A 16,754-nucleotide genomic window follows, 5' to 3' on the forward strand; every position below is an offset into this window, starting at 1 on the left:
GTTCAAAACTATTTTTCTACTTCTGCAGTGACTGATTCAACAACACACAAATTATAAAATAACACCTTTATTTGTTGTTCAGCTTCTGAAAAGAGACGTGTCATTTCTCACACAGTTCTCTCATCAGTCAAACTGAGCCGGTTTAGCTGATGAAATGTCCGTTGTTGGTTTGTTTTGGAACATTCAAACAGGGCAGAGTACTCACAGAGACCAATCCAGACTTGTGCTGCATTCAAACAGTGTTGTTAAGTTGGAAATTCACACCTCCTGTTGATAGAACATCCCTTCTGGTTGGGGTATAATCGCCGACAAAAACTATTTTTCAGGTTTGCATGCTCATATGGAAACAGTTGGTTAAACATACACATTTACACAGTAACGTTGCAGAGTTCACCCGTAACACTAAAAAGGTCAGAACAACAGCGTACAATTTGTGAATTTTAGATGAAAGCAGTGTTATGAAGAGAGAGAAAGTACATGACATCATGTTTCCACAGGTCCATAACAGAGCAGTCTAATTTAATGAATTTAAAGGGCGGGTCCATCTGCGTCCTTTTGCCGTCTTTTAAAATAAAAATAAAAACACCCACCTAGTCCTCAGTCGTTGCAAAAAGCAGTGACATAGGTTACCCAAGTAAGCTATTCAATAAGGTTATGAATAATGTGATCGCACTAGCTGGGTTAACATTAGCTGTGCTAAGTTTGGAAATAACTGAAATGGTTCGTTTAGTAAGTTGAAGTAAGTTCTGTGAAGTAAAATTACTGTTTTTGTAAATGGAGTCTGGTGGCTTTGAAGAGAGCAATATAACGGCTTCAGTTCCCCGTCGGACAGCGCTGTCTGACGGCGAGGTAAAGCGGCTGTGGACGGGAGCAGCAGAAAAACGTATCTTAGCCGCCTAAAATCAGTTTAATAGTTGCGTTATATTTAGAATATTTTCAGCTTACATCGACGTCAGACAGCCCTTTAAGACAGGGAACTGAAGCCGTTATATTGCGGTCTTCAAAGCCACCAGACTCCATTCTAGGAATGCACAATTATGAAAAAAATACTGCATGTAATTGCGATTATTTTGACTGATATTGCAATTAGATATGACTTGGGATATTAGAGATTTTTTGCAGCGATCTGTACCAAACTAAAACATTTTCTTAAGTCTGTAGAATATGATGTATAGGCCAGAACATCTCTGCAGCACCACAATATTTAATTTCACCTCTAACAAATATTGCGATTTCTTCCTCATCCTGCGATTTGAAAATTGCAGTATGCCATTTTGCAATTTCAAAAACATTTGGATTAATTGTGCAGCCTTACTACATTCACAAAAAAACAGTCATTTTACCTCGCAGAACACGGGAGTTGCTGGTCTACCTACCGCTGCATCGATTGGTTAGTTTGTTTGTGTTATTGTGTGACTTTCGGATCTGAACTAACGTGGCGTCCACACAGCAGTACGTCGCTTAGCTTCCGTGCCGGTGCTCCTGTCTGCTTCTCCAAACTGGGAGCACGCCGACCGCCATCTAAATTACTGTATGTAACGTTAATACACCGACTATAAGGATGTATAGATACTGTACATGTAGCAGCGTCATCATGCAGAAACCTACGTCAGGTCACGTGGGATTAAGTTTTCAAAAGGGCATGGGAAAATAAATAAAACATACTTTGACCAAAATGTGAATGTTTGCATTTGAACACCACTGTGAAGCTAAGAATGATATAAAAACCTAAAGTTTATTCAGTAATTTAGAATATAACTATGTTGTTTAGTTGGCTTTGAAAATACTGTGTGTTTAAAGTCTGTAGAAGTCGCATCGTCACACGCCGTACTTCTTCTGTAAAGCTGCGACAGACGATTCCTCCAGCTCGGCTTGGTGAAGGAAGTCAAACAGTTCTTTAAGCACTGCGGAGGGGAGAGAGAAAAGCAGCACAGCAAATTATCAATATGATGGAATGTGTGGGTGGGAAGTTATGAGTCATCCTCTGCAAACAGCAACATCAAAAGAGAGACTCTCACCTTTCTTCTCCGGGGACGACAGGAACATGACGGCCATGTCGAAGCGCCTCACGCTCGCGAGGCTCCTGAGGATCTCCAGCGTGACGGCCGGGGCTTCGTTCCTAAGCAAGACCGGTTGTCAATGTACAGTACGATACTTAACAATGTAATCGAAAACCAGTTTGGGTTCTTTTTCTACGAGCATCTTTTAAAACTCACTTGATATAGAAACCATGCAGTGTCCTCAGGATCTGATTGAGAATGTCGGGTTCAAGGGAGTTGTGGAAAATGTTTGCGAACGCCTCGGGTTTGATTTGCTGCAAAGACAAGAACAATAACAAGACTGAGAACTTCAGTTAAAATTAGGGCTGTCAATCGATTAAAATATATAATTGAGATTAATCGCATGATTGTCCATAGTTAATCGCGATTAATTAAAACATTTTTAATCTGTTCGAAATGCACCTTAAAAGGGAGATTTGTCAAGTATTTATCTCTTATCAACATGGGAGTGGGCTAATATGCTGCTTTATGCAAATATATGTATATATTTATTATTGGAAATCAATTAACAACACAGAACAATGACAGATATTGTCCAGAAACCCTCACAGGTACTGCATTTAGCATAAAACAATATGCTCAAATCATAACATGGCAAACTGCAGCCCAACAGGCAACAACAGCTGTCAGTGTGTCAGTGTGCTGACTTGACTATGACTTGCCCCCAAACTGCATGTGATTATCATAAAGTGGGCATGTCTGTAAAGGGGAGACTCGTGGGTACCCATAGAACCCATTTACATTCACATATCTGGAGGTCAGAGGTCAAGGGACCCCTTTGAAAATGGCCATGACAGTTTTTCCTCGCCAAAATTTAGCACAAGTTTTTTAACCTCCTTCCCAACAAGCTAGTATGACAGTATATTGTATAATTACACTGCCTGAACACACAAATATGATCCAAACACACAGCTCACCCTCAGATATCTGTAAATCACTTCCGGCTGGTGTCCGATCTTGCGGAGGTCGGCCTCCAGCTGGAAGCTGCTGGTGGGTGGAGGAGGCAGGTCTACTGCTGTCGAGGAGGAGCTGGCTGACGGTGCAGGAGGAGGAGGAGGATGAGCGACTTCCTGCTGCGCTGGTTGTTTGGTCTGTCTGTTAGCAGGAACTCTGGGATTAAGAAGCAGAACATCTTGTTTACTGGATACCACATTCCACAAAACATTTAGTGCTTTACAGACACGTTGATAAATATCATGACGTAGAAGAGGTGGTGCCACTAACTGGTCAGATGAGAGCGAGGGGACTTCTGCTATCTCCTCGATCTTGATCATCTTGGCGCTGGGTGACGTCGACAGCGGAGAGGATTCATCCTCGGCCTCCCTCGTCACCTCCTGGACGAAGAACTCGGACTCCACCTCGGACACCGTCACCTTTCCACTCACTTCCTCGATATCGATCCTCCGCAGAGGTTTCTGAAGAGCATCAGATGTTCAGAATCAGTCAAATAACAAAACATTCAGATCACTGATTGAACTGAATTCTAGTAAAGATATCACAAAATGAATATTACAGAATGCAGATGTTCAATCTAGATTGTTTACTATGCTGCCACCTGCTGGACAAATAATGCAAAAGCATGCTGTAAACATGGGGAGTGAACTACTGGATAGAAAAATCATGTCCGACAATTTGTACATTACTTTAATTTAGCTGATTTTCACAAGTACAACTTCTATAAATGTCAAATAAAAAGACAAATGCTAATCACAACTTCTTAGAGCTCAAAGTAATCATTTAAAGGATCCTTACAGAAATGTAAATACAGCACATTATCCTGCTTCTAAGTTAAACTTTTCACCTGACGTGCAGTCAGATCCCATCTGTGTTTGTAGCGTCAGACGTCTACTAATCTTTCCCTTTACGGCCTTCAGCGTAACAAAATGTACAGACAGTATTTTCATTTAAAAAAACAACTTCTGCACTGAGGGGGAAAAACTCACAGTTGACTGCAGATGTGTTGGTTTGTCTACCGGCTGAACTGTTCTCCTCTGTGTGCCGTCTGGTGTCTGAAGAAGGCCGCTGGAAGCCACATCCTAACAACACAACAGAGGGACGTTAAGAGAATACAAGTGAAGTCTGTAGAAGATGAAACCTGATAAAGTCTGATGTGTTCATAAACCATCTGTACATTAGATTGTAATTTCTGCCTGTTCTCATAGCTACAGGGACATAAAACACAGTAGAGGGATAAACTTCAGTCTCTGAGTCACCGTCACAACGTTACAAACAACCAACAGCAATCAATGTAAAGTTTAGAGTTAAAAAGAGGTTTAAAGTGTATTTCTGTAACGCAGGAATGTATTTGACTTGTAGCTTGAGTAGCGCTGCTCTTTATATTCTTTAACGTTGTTCCTTCTCCCACCATCACTTTTCTTTTTCAACCTCAGTTTAACTTTTTATATTTACTGAACTACGTTAATGTGAACTAATGACTGGATCTTACAATCTGCAGTTTCTGGAGCTCGTTCAGGGCCTGCTTGTTCCCGGGTTCCAGTTTCAACACCTCCTGGAAATCTGTAACACACACAGACAGACAGACACACACAGACAGACTATGTTTATATGCCACTAGACAGTCAATCAGAAACAAACTTTTCCTGGATTTTGTGGGTTCAGACGAATCTATCTACATAAGCCACGCCCATTTGCGTCTATATTGATTTTCTGACATTTAGAATTTTGTCTAACTGTGACATTTTGCTACTCGTCCTACAAATTTTGAGCAATCTTCACCAAATTTGGTACAGAACATCTCTGGACCAAGCCGGAAGAAGTTACTTTTTTTGATTGTTGATGTTACAGACAGTTTTTCTATAGCTGGCCCTTAAAGTTAGCTCAAAAATGTCATATCTCCTTTGTGCTATTTCGACCACATTTGATGGACATTTGTGGATATGATGTCTGAGTGACCATGGCAAATTTGGTGCCATTTGGCCAATAGGTGGCGCTGTAGCAGGATCATCTAACTATAAAGGAAGTATTTGCTGTCTGTGTATGTGAATGAAGTTGTTGAATATCTGCATGTTAAATTAAAGCTGATTTATAAATAAACAGAACTTGAGCCTAAGCTGTGAACATGATTAAAATAACTTAAGACCAATTTAGCAACATGTAAGGATGAAAATTAAAGCAACTATAAAAACACAGAACATTACAGCTAGATATGTAAAAGACAGAATGTGGTTGCTGCTGTTTGCCTTCAGAGGACAGTGTTGTTCTATACGGCACCTTGTTTGGCTTCCTCCAGTTTCCCTAAAGCCACTCTGGCGGTGGCGCGACGGGCGAGAGCCTTGGAGTAAGAACCGTCCAGAGAAATGGCTTTGGTGCAGTCCTCCTCTGCCTCCTTATACCTGCAGCAAAAACACAAATGTAAGTTTGTATCTACTTTTAACAGACTAAACCTTTTCAGTCTAGAGATAAAAGTTGTTCTTACTTCTCCAGCTTGAGGAAGGCCATGGCTCTGTTGGCGGGCAGCAGGACGTTCATGCAGTCTGCCTCCATTCCTCTGCTGTAGCACTCAACAGCCGCTTCATACTTCCCCTCTTTGAAATAAGCATTCCCCTGAAAGGCACATTCAAGAAAACATATTTCCAAATAAACACAGCTTGATTTGTTCACAAAATTGTTTAAGAAATATCAGGATCTAAACATTTCCTTTGCTGCCAAACAGTGCTGAAATGTTAGATGCTGGTTCTCCCTTTTTTCAGACATTAACAACTGAAAAGCTCGCTCTTTTTGCCTGTTTTCAAATGTTGCCCTTGTTGGCCAACATCAGTCTTCTTAACCACAACTAATAATGCAAAAAAGAGTCCAACTGGGATGCTGCAGCATAAAAGGCAAAGCTTACTCTGTCTTTTTGTACAGCCGCCTCCTGTCGTCTCTGCTGCTCCTCCATCAGTCTCTGCTGCTCAGGGTCGGCTGTGGGAGCCTCCGGTGGCTGCGTGGCTTCACTCGGGGCGGCCGGTGCCTGATGTCCTATAATCTGAGAGGAGAGAGAGGAAATAAAAGAAGAGGAAGATCGTTTTAAACAATTATTGCCAGGTAAAATAAAGGCATTTTAATTTTGTACAAACTTTACAGTGTGCCTTGGATTATTTTTTTAAGGAGACTTGCATTTTCTTCTTTTTTGAGATCATATTCCACTCATGCAAGGAGCCCTTCACAAGACTGAATAAGCACAGTACACATGAAGGATCCAAATAGCACCTGTATGTGATTACCACAAATATACCCAGCACTTTCTACTCCGTTGTCTTCATAAAAGAGGGGGAGGACTTTGGGAAATGAGGCTGAAACCCCAAAATGATCCTCACCTCTTTGATTTTTGCCACTTCAGTCTGTGCTTCCGTGTTCCCGGGGTCAAGCTTGAGAACCGTCTCATAATCTATTCACAAACAGATTAATGTTGTTATCTCAGTGCACTCAAGATAAACAGATGATCTAATCTAAATCTTTGAAGTTCAGTTCGTCACCTTCTAACGCAGATTCGTATTTTTTCAGTGCAAACCGTGCTGCTCCTCTTCTCGCGTACGCTTTGAAGTAGTTGCTGTCCAGCGCTATCGCCAAGTTGCAGTCGGACTCTGCCACAGCATACCTGCAAAGAACAAAGTCTCAATGATTTACAGGGGTACAAAACATCTTACCACCGTGTTCACATCCTCCTTAAAAGGATAGTTTGGGTGTTTTGAAGTGGGGTTGTATGAGGTACTTATCCATAGTCAGTGTAACAGTCAGTGTCCCCGTCCACAGCAGTACATTGCTTTGCTTCTGTGCTGTAACTCCTGTCTGTTTCTCCAAACTGGGAGCATACTAACTGTCATCTACTGTAGGTAATACACTGACTATGGTAAGTACCTCATACAACCTCACTTCAAAACACCTGAACTATCCCTTTAATGTTGTTACACTTATTAAAAAATACTTATAACCATCTTTTATAGTGCAATACAGCAGCCTTATAATCTATGGTGTTTACTTTTTGAGTCTGAAGAAGGAGGTGGCTCGGTTTGTGGGAAGCACAGGGTTGTAGGGATCTGCACACATCCCTCTGGTGTAGCACTCAATGGCATCGTCGTACTTCCCATCTTTGAAAAACGTGTTACCCTAAAAAATAAAAGTATAATCTGCTTTAGGAAAGGGTCTTTTCTTCTTCTCTTTAGTTAGTTGTATTGCAGTACTTCTTATTTACCTTATCTTTCTCAGCCAGCGCGTTCTCCTGATCACCTGCAGCTTCCTCGGAGTCTGACTCATTTGACTCTGCAGGACTTTCCTCCTTATCCATCTCTGCCAGAGCCTTGTCCTGCGACCACAGAAGCATTTAGTCAACTACTCCACGACTTCACGTTAAGTAATATTTTATAAATATGCAGTAGCTACCACGTCAAACTTGTCCCATGATTTATAGTCGTATGCTTTTATCCTTGAGGCTTCCTTGGTGTCCTCTGCCTTTGCGTCACCGTTGCCTGTTGGCTCCTTCTTCCTCCTTTCCCTCATCTTGGTTTTGTAGTCTTTGTTGCGCACAGGTGGGAGCTTATTCTACAACAGAGAAGAGACAACAAACTGCTGACACCTGAATCATCCAGAACATCACCTGCTCATGAGATGGATGTGTGTGTGTGTGTGTGTGTGTGTGTGTGTGTGTGTGTGTGTGTGTGTGTGTGTGTGTGTGTGTGTGTGTGTGTGTGTGTCCATCAGGGACAGACCTGGTCCTCCTTTAGTCCTCCTGTCCTCAGCTCCTCGTCCTTCTTCTTGATATCTGTCTCCCAGCTCCCCAGCTCCCTCATGAAGCTGGTCAGATCCTCCTGATTCTGTCTCAGCTGCAGCTGAAACTCCACCGCTTTGTTCCCTCCGGACATGTTACACACCCTGTCAAACACACAGTTATGTTTTTGGAGAAACTCTTAACACGTTGTTGCTGTAGTTGTAGTCTTGAAGTCGAAGCCAAGAAATAAACACAGGAGAATCACGCTGTCATGCTTTCTGTTTTAGCTAGCTAGTCACCTAAAAAAGCATAAAAAACAAACAATTAGAGCAAATAAAGTACATTTAAGTGACTCTATAGCTAATGAACGTTGTATAATACCTCGCACTTGATTCTCCGGCTGATTAAACGCAGTTAAATGTGTTAATTTGGCTAAAAACTACAACAACATGTGTCGTTATTCAGAGCTTCTGTTTACTTCTGCAGCCATGACACCCGAGTACCCAGCAGCCTTTGCGCTGCTGCTGCTACTGCGCATGCACCTTGGGCGTAACCAAAGATCGTCTATGTTACAACTTATTACAAGAACATTTTGTTAGTTTGTAAAAGTCCGCAATCAACTGACTGAAAAGAAAACTACACATCCCACAGCCCCTGGGTTCATTTGTATTGCCGTGTTATACAACTGTTGTACAAACATCTTCAGTAATTGTACTCGGAACTGTCGGTTTTGGCTTTGGTGCACGCATTGTAGTACGAGTTGACGACTTGTCTGCACGTACTGAATAGATGATCTATACCGGATCTCCAGCAAAACTGCGTTGAAAAAATATATATATTTTAATTTATTTTTATATTATATTTAAGTGAATTATATATTTATTTTGTATGATAATAAATAAATAAAACTAATAAAAAATAAATATTCCCAATTCATTACCTTTGACCTTTGTGATCACGTGATCTACAAACAGTGATGACCTCAGAGAGCTTCTGCTAGCTGTTAGCACCTCCAGAGAGCAGACAGCAGAATGGATCAGTCTAAACAAGAGGAGGAATATGGATACGACTTGTTCCCGGAGAGGAACACGAGGAACTACAAGGGAGGATCCATCGCAGAGAGTCTGTTCACTTTCAACCACAAGTGTCAGGTCATGCTGCAGCTGGCCATGGAGACCAGTGAGTGATGGAGCAGGCTAAGCTAACTAAGCTAACTAGCATGCTAACTAACTAGCCCCTTCATTGTAACATACAAGTTAGCATGCTAACGAGCATGCTAACTAGCCCCTTCATTATAGCATACAAGTTAGCATGCTAACTAGCATGCTAACTAGCCCTTCAGAGGGAATGTCATCTACAGCAGTAAACAGCAGATATATTATTTAACTAAGAGGTTTCTGTCAAATGTGTTTATGATTTTAAATACTGCAATGTTTATGTTTTAACCTCACTGTCAGAGGAGCAGCAGTAATTGCTAACTAGGCTTCATTCAGCTCTAACTGTGTTTCTGTGTTTCTCTAAAGGTCCTTATGCCAAACTCCTCCTCAGTGCCATGAAGAGTTCAGGATGGTACGTATCATAATACAATATAAGTGTGTGTGTGATCACTGTTGACCTTCCTCTGTTTATGCTTTCATCCCTGCCTTGTTTACACAGACCTTCTACAGATAATAGTTTTGCAAATGCTACTACTGCTAATAATAATAATAATAAAGAAGAAGAGGAGAGAGAAGTAGTAAGATCAGATATTCCTTTATCTTTCCTGCAGTGGGGACATGTGCAGTGTACAGCAGTAAAGGGGATAGTGCAAAAAACAAGATGCATCAGCTAACACAGTAAAAAAAAGCTAAACAGAATATGAACCATTTAAATAGAAGGAAGTATTAAAATAGGAGCAGTATTGACAATAAACAGACTATTAACAAAATTGCACAAGTGGAAAATGATATTGCACAATGAGAATTAAATGAAATTCCACCTGAGTAGTGTCGATCAGAAATTATGACATTAAAGGGGAACTACACCCATTTTCAAAATTCATACATGTTATTCCTATGGTCTAAGATAGTCCAACAAATATTAGTAAACATGAAACAAACACTAGAGTGCTAAAGCTCAAATTTGTGATGTCATCGGGTATAAAGTGTGGAACCGCTCCATAGACAATGAATGGGAGAGATGTTACAAATGACACTGAGAGCAGCCAGAGAGATGTTCTGAGTATATGGGAACATTTTCTGTTTCACAACTGACAACATTACAATAGAATACAGCTCATTTGGGTATAAGAAAAGACAACAAAAATCAGTTTCCCATTCATTGTCTATGGAGCAACTCCTGACTTTATACCTTATGACATCACAAGTTTGAGACTTACTTCTCTAGTTTCTGGCTTTGAGAGAGAGCAGCTCATGTTCACATATATTGATTGAACTTTACTAGGCCGTGGAAATAACATATTAGAATTCATAATTTAGTTGGTGTTCCCCTTTAATTAATCAAAAACATTTTTTAGAAGCACAGCCTTGATACTGCTTTTTGGATGGTGCAAATTAATCTTAATTACAAATTCAATTTATTGTGTCCTTATATTGTTTGTGCTTAGAGCATCTACTGCACGCGTTCATCAAAATTCAAATTTGTAGTTAATATTCCATGTCTCCAATATTGTCTTTTAATTGATAATTTCCACCTGTTTCCCTCCCTCCACTGCACCAAAAAAAAAAAAATAACTCTGATTGTTTTATTCCTCAATACAGCAAAGTGTTCAAAGACCGACACTTCTCCTGTGAGGATTGTGACGGGACGGTCAGCGGTGGCTTTGATGCAGCTTCTTCTCAAGTAAGAAAGAGATCTATCATGGAATTAATGAAGATAAATCCGGTTCTGACGGCGTAAAATAATGCGACTGCTCAACATTAATGATATTTGCGTTTGTTTGCAGATCGTCTTGTGTCAGAACAACATCCACCAGCAGTCCCACATGAACCGAGTGGTCACACACGAGCTCATCCATGCCTTTGACCACTGTCGGGCCCACGTGGACTGGTTCAACAACTTCAGACATCTGGCCTGTTCTGAGGTGAGCGCCAATGTGTTTGACACTGGCGGCATTTATGTGCAGTGGGAACGTTATTGTGGTGATACAGTTTAATCTGTGTCTCTGAATCTTTGGCACTGTGTTCCTGTTGAACCAGTCAAAATGCTCACTGTCACCGCTCTTTGACATCAAAATGTACCCAGAGTGCAGGGAAACACTCAAAGCAGTCACATACAGTAAGCAACTTAATATGGCAATAAGGTGCATGTATGTAATGTAAATCTTTAAAAGCAGCTCACGAATATACTGTATGCTGCGTTACAATTACCTCGGAAATTGCAAGGCGGTGCTGGGAATGACGTCATGCCCAAGTTGACAGAAAAAAAAGTTGTGTTTGCTGATCATCCAAAGACTTTTTTTGTGTCGTTATTTCAGATTCGGGCCGCTAACCTCAGTGAAGACTGCTCCTTTAGCAACGAAGTCTCCAGATTCAACTTCGGCTTGAAGCAGCACCATCAGGTACCTGCACTGAGATAAATGTGACTTTTACTGGCAGCTTTCAGGTTTGTGTCTGTAATCTAACACTTAGATCACGCTGTTTTGCTCTGACAGGAGTGCGTCAGAGGCCGCGCCCTTCGCTCCATCCTGGCTGTGAGGAAAATAAGCCGAGAGGAGGCGGTGAAAATAGTGGACGAGGTCTTCGACACATGCTTCAACGACCACGCGCCGTTCGGACGAATCCCGCACGACAAGAAGGACGCTAAGTTTGCCAACAGAGATTATGAGAACAGAGATCGATATTACGCTAACCTTTAACGTCGTCACATTCTCATTTAACTCGCCAAGGGTGCTGTGACTGGCGGTGGTGCTGACGAGAGCTCAGCAGCGTCAGGGGACCCGGTCAGCAGAAAAGCCTCAACAGAATGACAAGTGTGTCGAAAACGATCAAATCCCTTCAGAGGGGATTTTCAGAGAGTGATTTGTCCTTGGAACAGGAAAGCAAAGGAAGGATTTTCAGTACATTTCATGTTCTACCTTCATTTTTTATACTAATTCTGTATAAAGGGATCGTGAGGAGTGATTTTTGAAGTGGAAGTAAATTATTAGACGAGGCCCAGGTGATTTATTTCTTTGTTTTTATTCAATCAATCGGTGCTTTTAAGGAAATGCAGGATTTCATTTTTTGTCCATCGATGTTTGCTGTCGAAAGTTTGATGACAAATAATGTATTTCTGTTTGCTTTTCATCTTGTTGCCACATTGACCTCCACTCATTTCTTGTAAATAGAGCTGATTTGTGCTTAAATTAAACCGGATTGTGTTTGAATTAAAGTTCGATTCGTCTGAGAAAGTTATTTGTGAGGACATTTATGAGGGGGGGGCGTTACGTTCAACCTTGACGTAAAATTCATGACTTGCTACTGAAGCTCAAGTAGGCGCGTTGCTGATTAAAACACATTTACGTCTAATCCCGAGAGAGAGGATTCTTCAAATTAACATGTGAGGCAAAGCGATATGAGTCGAGTGAGGAAAAGTTCTTCCACAACAACACGGTCAACTTTGTTCACATCTGCGCCGCGACTGTAAAATGTCACCGCTGACATCTTTATTGGACATTAGCATTTAAAGAATCTCGTATCCCTCCGCAGAGATTAATGAGGGAAAAAGTTATAAGGGAATTAGCCTCATAATCCCCCTCCTCCCTCCCTCCCTCCTCCACTTCTCCCTATCTCAAAGACAACACCCTCTGCATCATAATCACAAAGTCACTTGGTGTGTCTCCCGTTGGAGTGTAATATGCCACTTATCTCAACGCTCCTTCTCTTAGAAAACGCAAGACGAGCGTGGGCTCGGAACAGCAAGGCGAGTGGGTGGGATGACGAGCAAAGAAGATTAGGTTAATTTTAGAAGCTTAACAGAGAAAATGATGAAAACCCGCATCGAGGCAGTGGGATTAATGCGGAGACAAACACAAGAAAACAAAAGAAGGGAATGATATTTGGATTTGTGCACTGTCACACACCCAAGTAGGCTAAATAAAGAAATCATACGAAACAATAGAATTACTGCTGGAACTGTGCACAAATCAAATGCCAGCTGCTAGATACAATACAATTAGACTTGCAGAACAAGGATGTGAATTTGTAATATTTCATTCTCTCGTACGGAGTTCAGGACCGTAGCCGGGATTTAAAGGTCCAGTGTTTAGGATTTAGGGGGGATCTATTGTTAGAAATGGAATATAATATTCATAACATGTTTTCATTAGTGTATAATCACCTGAAACTGAGAATCGTTGTGTTTTCATTAGCCTAGAACAGGTCAGCAACCTTTACTATCAAAAGAAAAAAGAAATCTGGCTGGAGCCGCAAAACATTTGATCATTGTGATGAAGGTAACACAGTTTATAGTCTTAGTATATAGTATGTAAGTCTAATGCAGTGAGGGCCAAAGAGCAAATGTACGACGGAGTATTAGGGCCACATTGAGGGGAAAAAAATCGGAGATTTCCAGAATAAAGTCATAATATTACGAGAATAAAGCCATAACTTTACGAGAAAAAAGTCGCAATATTACGAAATAGAAGTCATGACTTTACAAAAAAAAAGTCGGAATATTACGAGAATAAAGAAACGTAAAATTACTTCTACTATACTATACATATATACATATATATATATATGTATATATATATACTAATATGACTTTATTCTCATAATAAGACTTTTTTTCTCGTAAACCAATGGCTTTATTCTTAAAATCTCCGATTTATTTATTTGTCCTCAATGTGGCCCTAATACTCCGTCGTACCGTCGTACCATAGACCTACAACAATGATAAATAAAATTGAAAATGTAAACAAAAAAACAGTTATTCATTTCCACTAATATTTTTTAAAAATCCACAGGGAGCCACTGGAGAGGGCTCCGGACAAGTATGAACCTGAAAAATTGTCCCCTTTAAAGTAGCCTAAAATGTTTGTATGCAGCAGTATACAGAGATTGTTGTCAAAGATACAACATATGTATGTTAGAATGTAATTATAGCAATATTTCTCTATTTTACAACATCACCCCAGCTGGTATATTTTGGTCTTTTTGTGTTGTAGAGCAGTCATAGTTTCTTCTTTCATGACTGCAGTACCATCTCAGTCCTTTAGATGGCAGCTTTGGCCACTAATCCTCCTCACCAGAACATCCAATCCAAACTTATAAAAGAAAGTGCTGTTACTGTTTTATTGATACATATAATTGAATCCATTTCCAGGTGAATGTTGGCCCTTTTTTATGAGCAGAGAGATAGGGCGCAGTAATGAAGTTGCCGCTGCGAAGAGTGACGACTTTCATTATTCCATCTATTTAAGCAGGCAGCGCCCACTGTGATCTAATTAGGATGCTCCAGCAACACTGAAATCCCCCCACTAATCTGCTGTAGGACAACACATTAACCCCGAGAGCACTGATGAACTCGTCTCATTAATTAGAATAATGGCAGATTTAGTTGTAGCGGCGGAGAGGCGACGGAGTGCGAGGACACCCGCTTGCCTTTGTGAAGTTTTTAAGGTGCCTGCTCTTCACGGGGGTGGAGTTGATAATGAGAGACTGCTGAATTATTTAGCTCTATACTGAGAGATTGGTATTTCTGGCCTTATTTTATGAAGAAGGCCATGCATGTTTCTGCACAATAGTAAGTGATGAGCTTCAGGGGGAAAAAATGATTCAATGCATTTGCTTCTCGAGGTCTTGGATGACTTTGGAACGAACGTGACGGAAAGAAGGAAGCAGACCTGGCTGGGGAAAAGCTGCTCGTCGTGGCATCCTTTGGCCAAGGTGGTCGTCTTTCTGTCCCGTCTCTCCAGCACTCTGGGGAAACACTCGAACAAAGAAAACATATTGAGTCCAGTCGCCTGTTCTTTAGCCCGAGGAGAACAATCATATTCAGCAGATTGAGGACAAGAGTGCATATCTAAAGATCGCTGCCGACTTGAACCTTGTTTTACCAGTTGATATCATATCTGAATACAGATAGATGAGGATACATATCCATGAGAAGAATAACAACATGAAAAAGAACAAAAATGAAGATGAACAGTAGAAGTGCAGTAGCTATTAGTGGACCTGCTAGCAGAATTAGCAGTTTAACCTTGTAGAAGCAGCAGTTGTAGGAGTTGAAGTAGCTTTATTAGCACTATTGCACCCGATTCGACTGTTATCAGGCCATTAAATGTGCGTTATCAGTGGTTATAAACTCATAGATGTTGGGTCGTTAAGGGCCTACTACGCCTACTATGTTATAAAAGCGAAAGCGAACTTAAAAGCAACACGTTCTAACATGTAAAACTGAAAACATTACGTTTTGAACACAAAGAAAAAGGCTTCTTTAGGTTTAGGCAACACAATCACAATAGTCAAATTAAGGGAAAACCATTATGTGTTGGCTTAAAATAACTATGTTTCAGAAGTGAAAGCAAAACTTAACGCTTGTGAACTCCTGGGTGAAAAACCCCGCAGAGTGCCAGAGACTGTAAATAAGAAGTAGACGTAGTCACCGTGACGTCACCCGTCGGTTTGTGGACTGACGTTTTGAAGGCTTTAGTTTGGCATTTTGGCTGTTTTGTTTTTTTGCAACCAGAAGTGAAACGAGAGGGTGGAGCTAAGTACAACCGAACGCTGAATAAGATATTTTTAGGAGACCAAAATGTTATAATTAACTTTTGAAAACACACAGTGAAAGGGTTAAAGCTCTAAGACGAAAACACGGACAACTCCCAGACCGGACAACGCCGTGGTAGCGACCCGTCAATCACAAGGTAGCCCTGCCCTAAAGCATCTCCTGCTTTATGGTCTATCTGACTCTAAATGGGACCATCATTTACTAAATGCACATCATGCTGTATTGAAGAAGACTTGAAACTAGAGATTGAGACCATAAACTCATGTTAACAATGTTTACTGAGGTAATAAATCAAGTGAGAAGTAGGCTCATTTTCTCATAGACTTCTATACAATCAGACTTCTTTTAGCAACCAGAGGAGTCGCCCCCTGCTGGCTGTTAGAAAGAATGCAAGTTTAAGGCACTTCAGCATTGGCTTCACTTTTCAGACCCAGAGGTAGCCGCCTGTACAGCGCCTGACTTCTGCTTCTGCTCCTATCATAATTACTACGGACACTAGAGCTTGCTGTTGTCTTCTTCAGTGATCGACCATGTGAATAGAATATAAAACCTACTATTGGGTGTAATAGGCCCCTATTGACCCACATCTATGGTGCTTATAGCGACCGATAACGCCTATTTAATAGCCTGACAACAGTCTAATAGTCTGACTACCATTAGTTGTAGTATTAGTAGATGTTGTATTGTTATTATTACTTCAATTAAAGGAATAGATAGACAAGCATGACTTTTAATTGTCAACATATAGCATCTATTGTACTTAATAATACAGACTTAAAAACTAATACAGTGCATGTGTTACTCTGGGATGTGATATAATTCATTAGGTAGTTAACAGGCGACATTGACAGCGGAGCGGACAGAAAGTTGAAATCATTATAATTCACAGCACAAATCCTCTGGAGGCGAACCTTCCAACCTGACAATTAACTTCCCCAGCAGGGAAGCACTGTTTGAGACAGCGGCGGTGGTGTGGGGGGGCATGTATATCAATTAATTATGTGTGCGAGTTGAGGATTAATTAAGGAGGTGTTTAAAGTTGGCAGAGATCATCTTTGTATTACGAGAATTTTGTGTCATTTAAAGACAATTTTTTGGCACGAATCTCTCAAAGCAAGGCCATCTATAACCGGGATTAACACTTAACCTGAGAACTACTTTATACCTAAGAAACAGTTCCTGTGAAAACAGTGTGCTCTGTGGATTGTCTTGATTAACAAGGACACCGTTTCTGGACAGATATGCTGTTGAATGCTGTGAGACGAACGTTAATTCAC

The 16,754-nt window shown here is 40.8% G+C and overlaps 2 protein-coding genes across 4 annotated transcripts in view; one reads left to right on the forward strand and one right to left on the reverse strand.

Annotated features, from left to right (window-relative positions):
- Positions 1 to 51: 51 nt before the first annotated feature.
- rpap3 (RNA polymerase II associated protein 3) overlaps positions 52 to 16,754 on the reverse strand; it is a 40,860-nt gene continuing 24,157 nt past the window's right edge. Inside the window, exons 1-17 of one of the 3 annotated variants that reach the window (XM_074625420.1) lie at positions 8,705 to 8,728; positions 7,766 to 7,928; positions 7,440 to 7,598; positions 7,252 to 7,362; positions 7,039 to 7,166; positions 6,536 to 6,657; positions 6,377 to 6,447; positions 5,911 to 6,045; positions 5,497 to 5,624; positions 5,292 to 5,413; positions 4,507 to 4,577; positions 4,004 to 4,096; positions 3,285 to 3,475; positions 2,978 to 3,170; positions 2,217 to 2,314; positions 2,019 to 2,119; positions 52 to 1,904 (exon numbers count right to left, since the gene is read on the reverse strand). In XM_074625420.1, coding sequence (XP_074481521.1) covers positions 1,819 to 1,904; positions 2,019 to 2,119; positions 2,217 to 2,314; positions 2,978 to 3,170; positions 3,285 to 3,475; positions 4,004 to 4,096; positions 4,507 to 4,577; positions 5,292 to 5,413; positions 5,497 to 5,624; positions 5,911 to 6,045; positions 6,377 to 6,447; positions 6,536 to 6,657; positions 7,039 to 7,166; positions 7,252 to 7,362; positions 7,440 to 7,598; positions 7,766 to 7,918 — 1,962 coding nt within the window. In that variant the 5' untranslated portion in view covers positions 7,919 to 7,928; positions 8,705 to 8,728 and the 3' untranslated portion in view covers positions 52 to 1,818. Of the gene's footprint in view, positions 1,905 to 2,018; positions 2,120 to 2,216; positions 2,315 to 2,977; positions 3,171 to 3,284; positions 3,476 to 4,003; positions 4,097 to 4,506; positions 4,578 to 5,291; positions 5,414 to 5,496; positions 5,625 to 5,910; positions 6,046 to 6,376; positions 6,448 to 6,535; positions 6,658 to 7,038; positions 7,167 to 7,251; positions 7,363 to 7,439; positions 7,599 to 7,765; positions 7,929 to 8,145; positions 8,283 to 8,704; positions 8,729 to 16,754 lie in introns of those variants that run through there. The other 2 variants (XM_074625418.1, XM_074625419.1) reach the window with 2 other exon arrangements.
- On the forward strand, positions 8,722 to 12,135 carry atp23 (ATP23 metallopeptidase and ATP synthase assembly factor homolog). Its single transcript, XM_074625421.1, has 6 exons — positions 8,722 to 8,943; positions 9,288 to 9,333; positions 10,524 to 10,605; positions 10,709 to 10,846; positions 11,240 to 11,323; positions 11,417 to 12,135. Exons 1-6 carry the CDS (start codon positions 8,796 to 8,798, stop codon positions 11,618 to 11,620), a joined length of 702 nt encoding a protein of 233 aa, XP_074481522.1. The 5' UTR covers positions 8,722 to 8,795; the 3' UTR covers positions 11,621 to 12,135.

This window comes from Sebastes fasciatus, chromosome 23 (assembly GCF_043250625.1).
Source record: "Sebastes fasciatus isolate fSebFas1 chromosome 23, fSebFas1.pri, whole genome shotgun sequence".
NCBI classification, from domain to species: domain Eukaryota; kingdom Metazoa; phylum Chordata; class Actinopteri; order Perciformes; family Sebastidae; genus Sebastes; species Sebastes fasciatus.

Coding starts and splice junctions, on each gene's coding strand:
- atp23 (XM_074625421.1), top strand. CDS start 8,796: ATGGATCAGTCTAAACAAGAGGAGGAATATGGATACGACTTGTTCCCG. Junction 10,606..10,708: donor TTGATGCAGCTTCTTCTCAA/GTAAGAAAGAGA, acceptor GTTTGTTTGCAG/ATCGTCTTGTGTCAGAACAA. Junction 11,324..11,416: donor GCTTGAAGCAGCACCATCAG/GTACCTGCACTG, acceptor TTGCTCTGACAG/GAGTGCGTCAGAGGCCGCGC.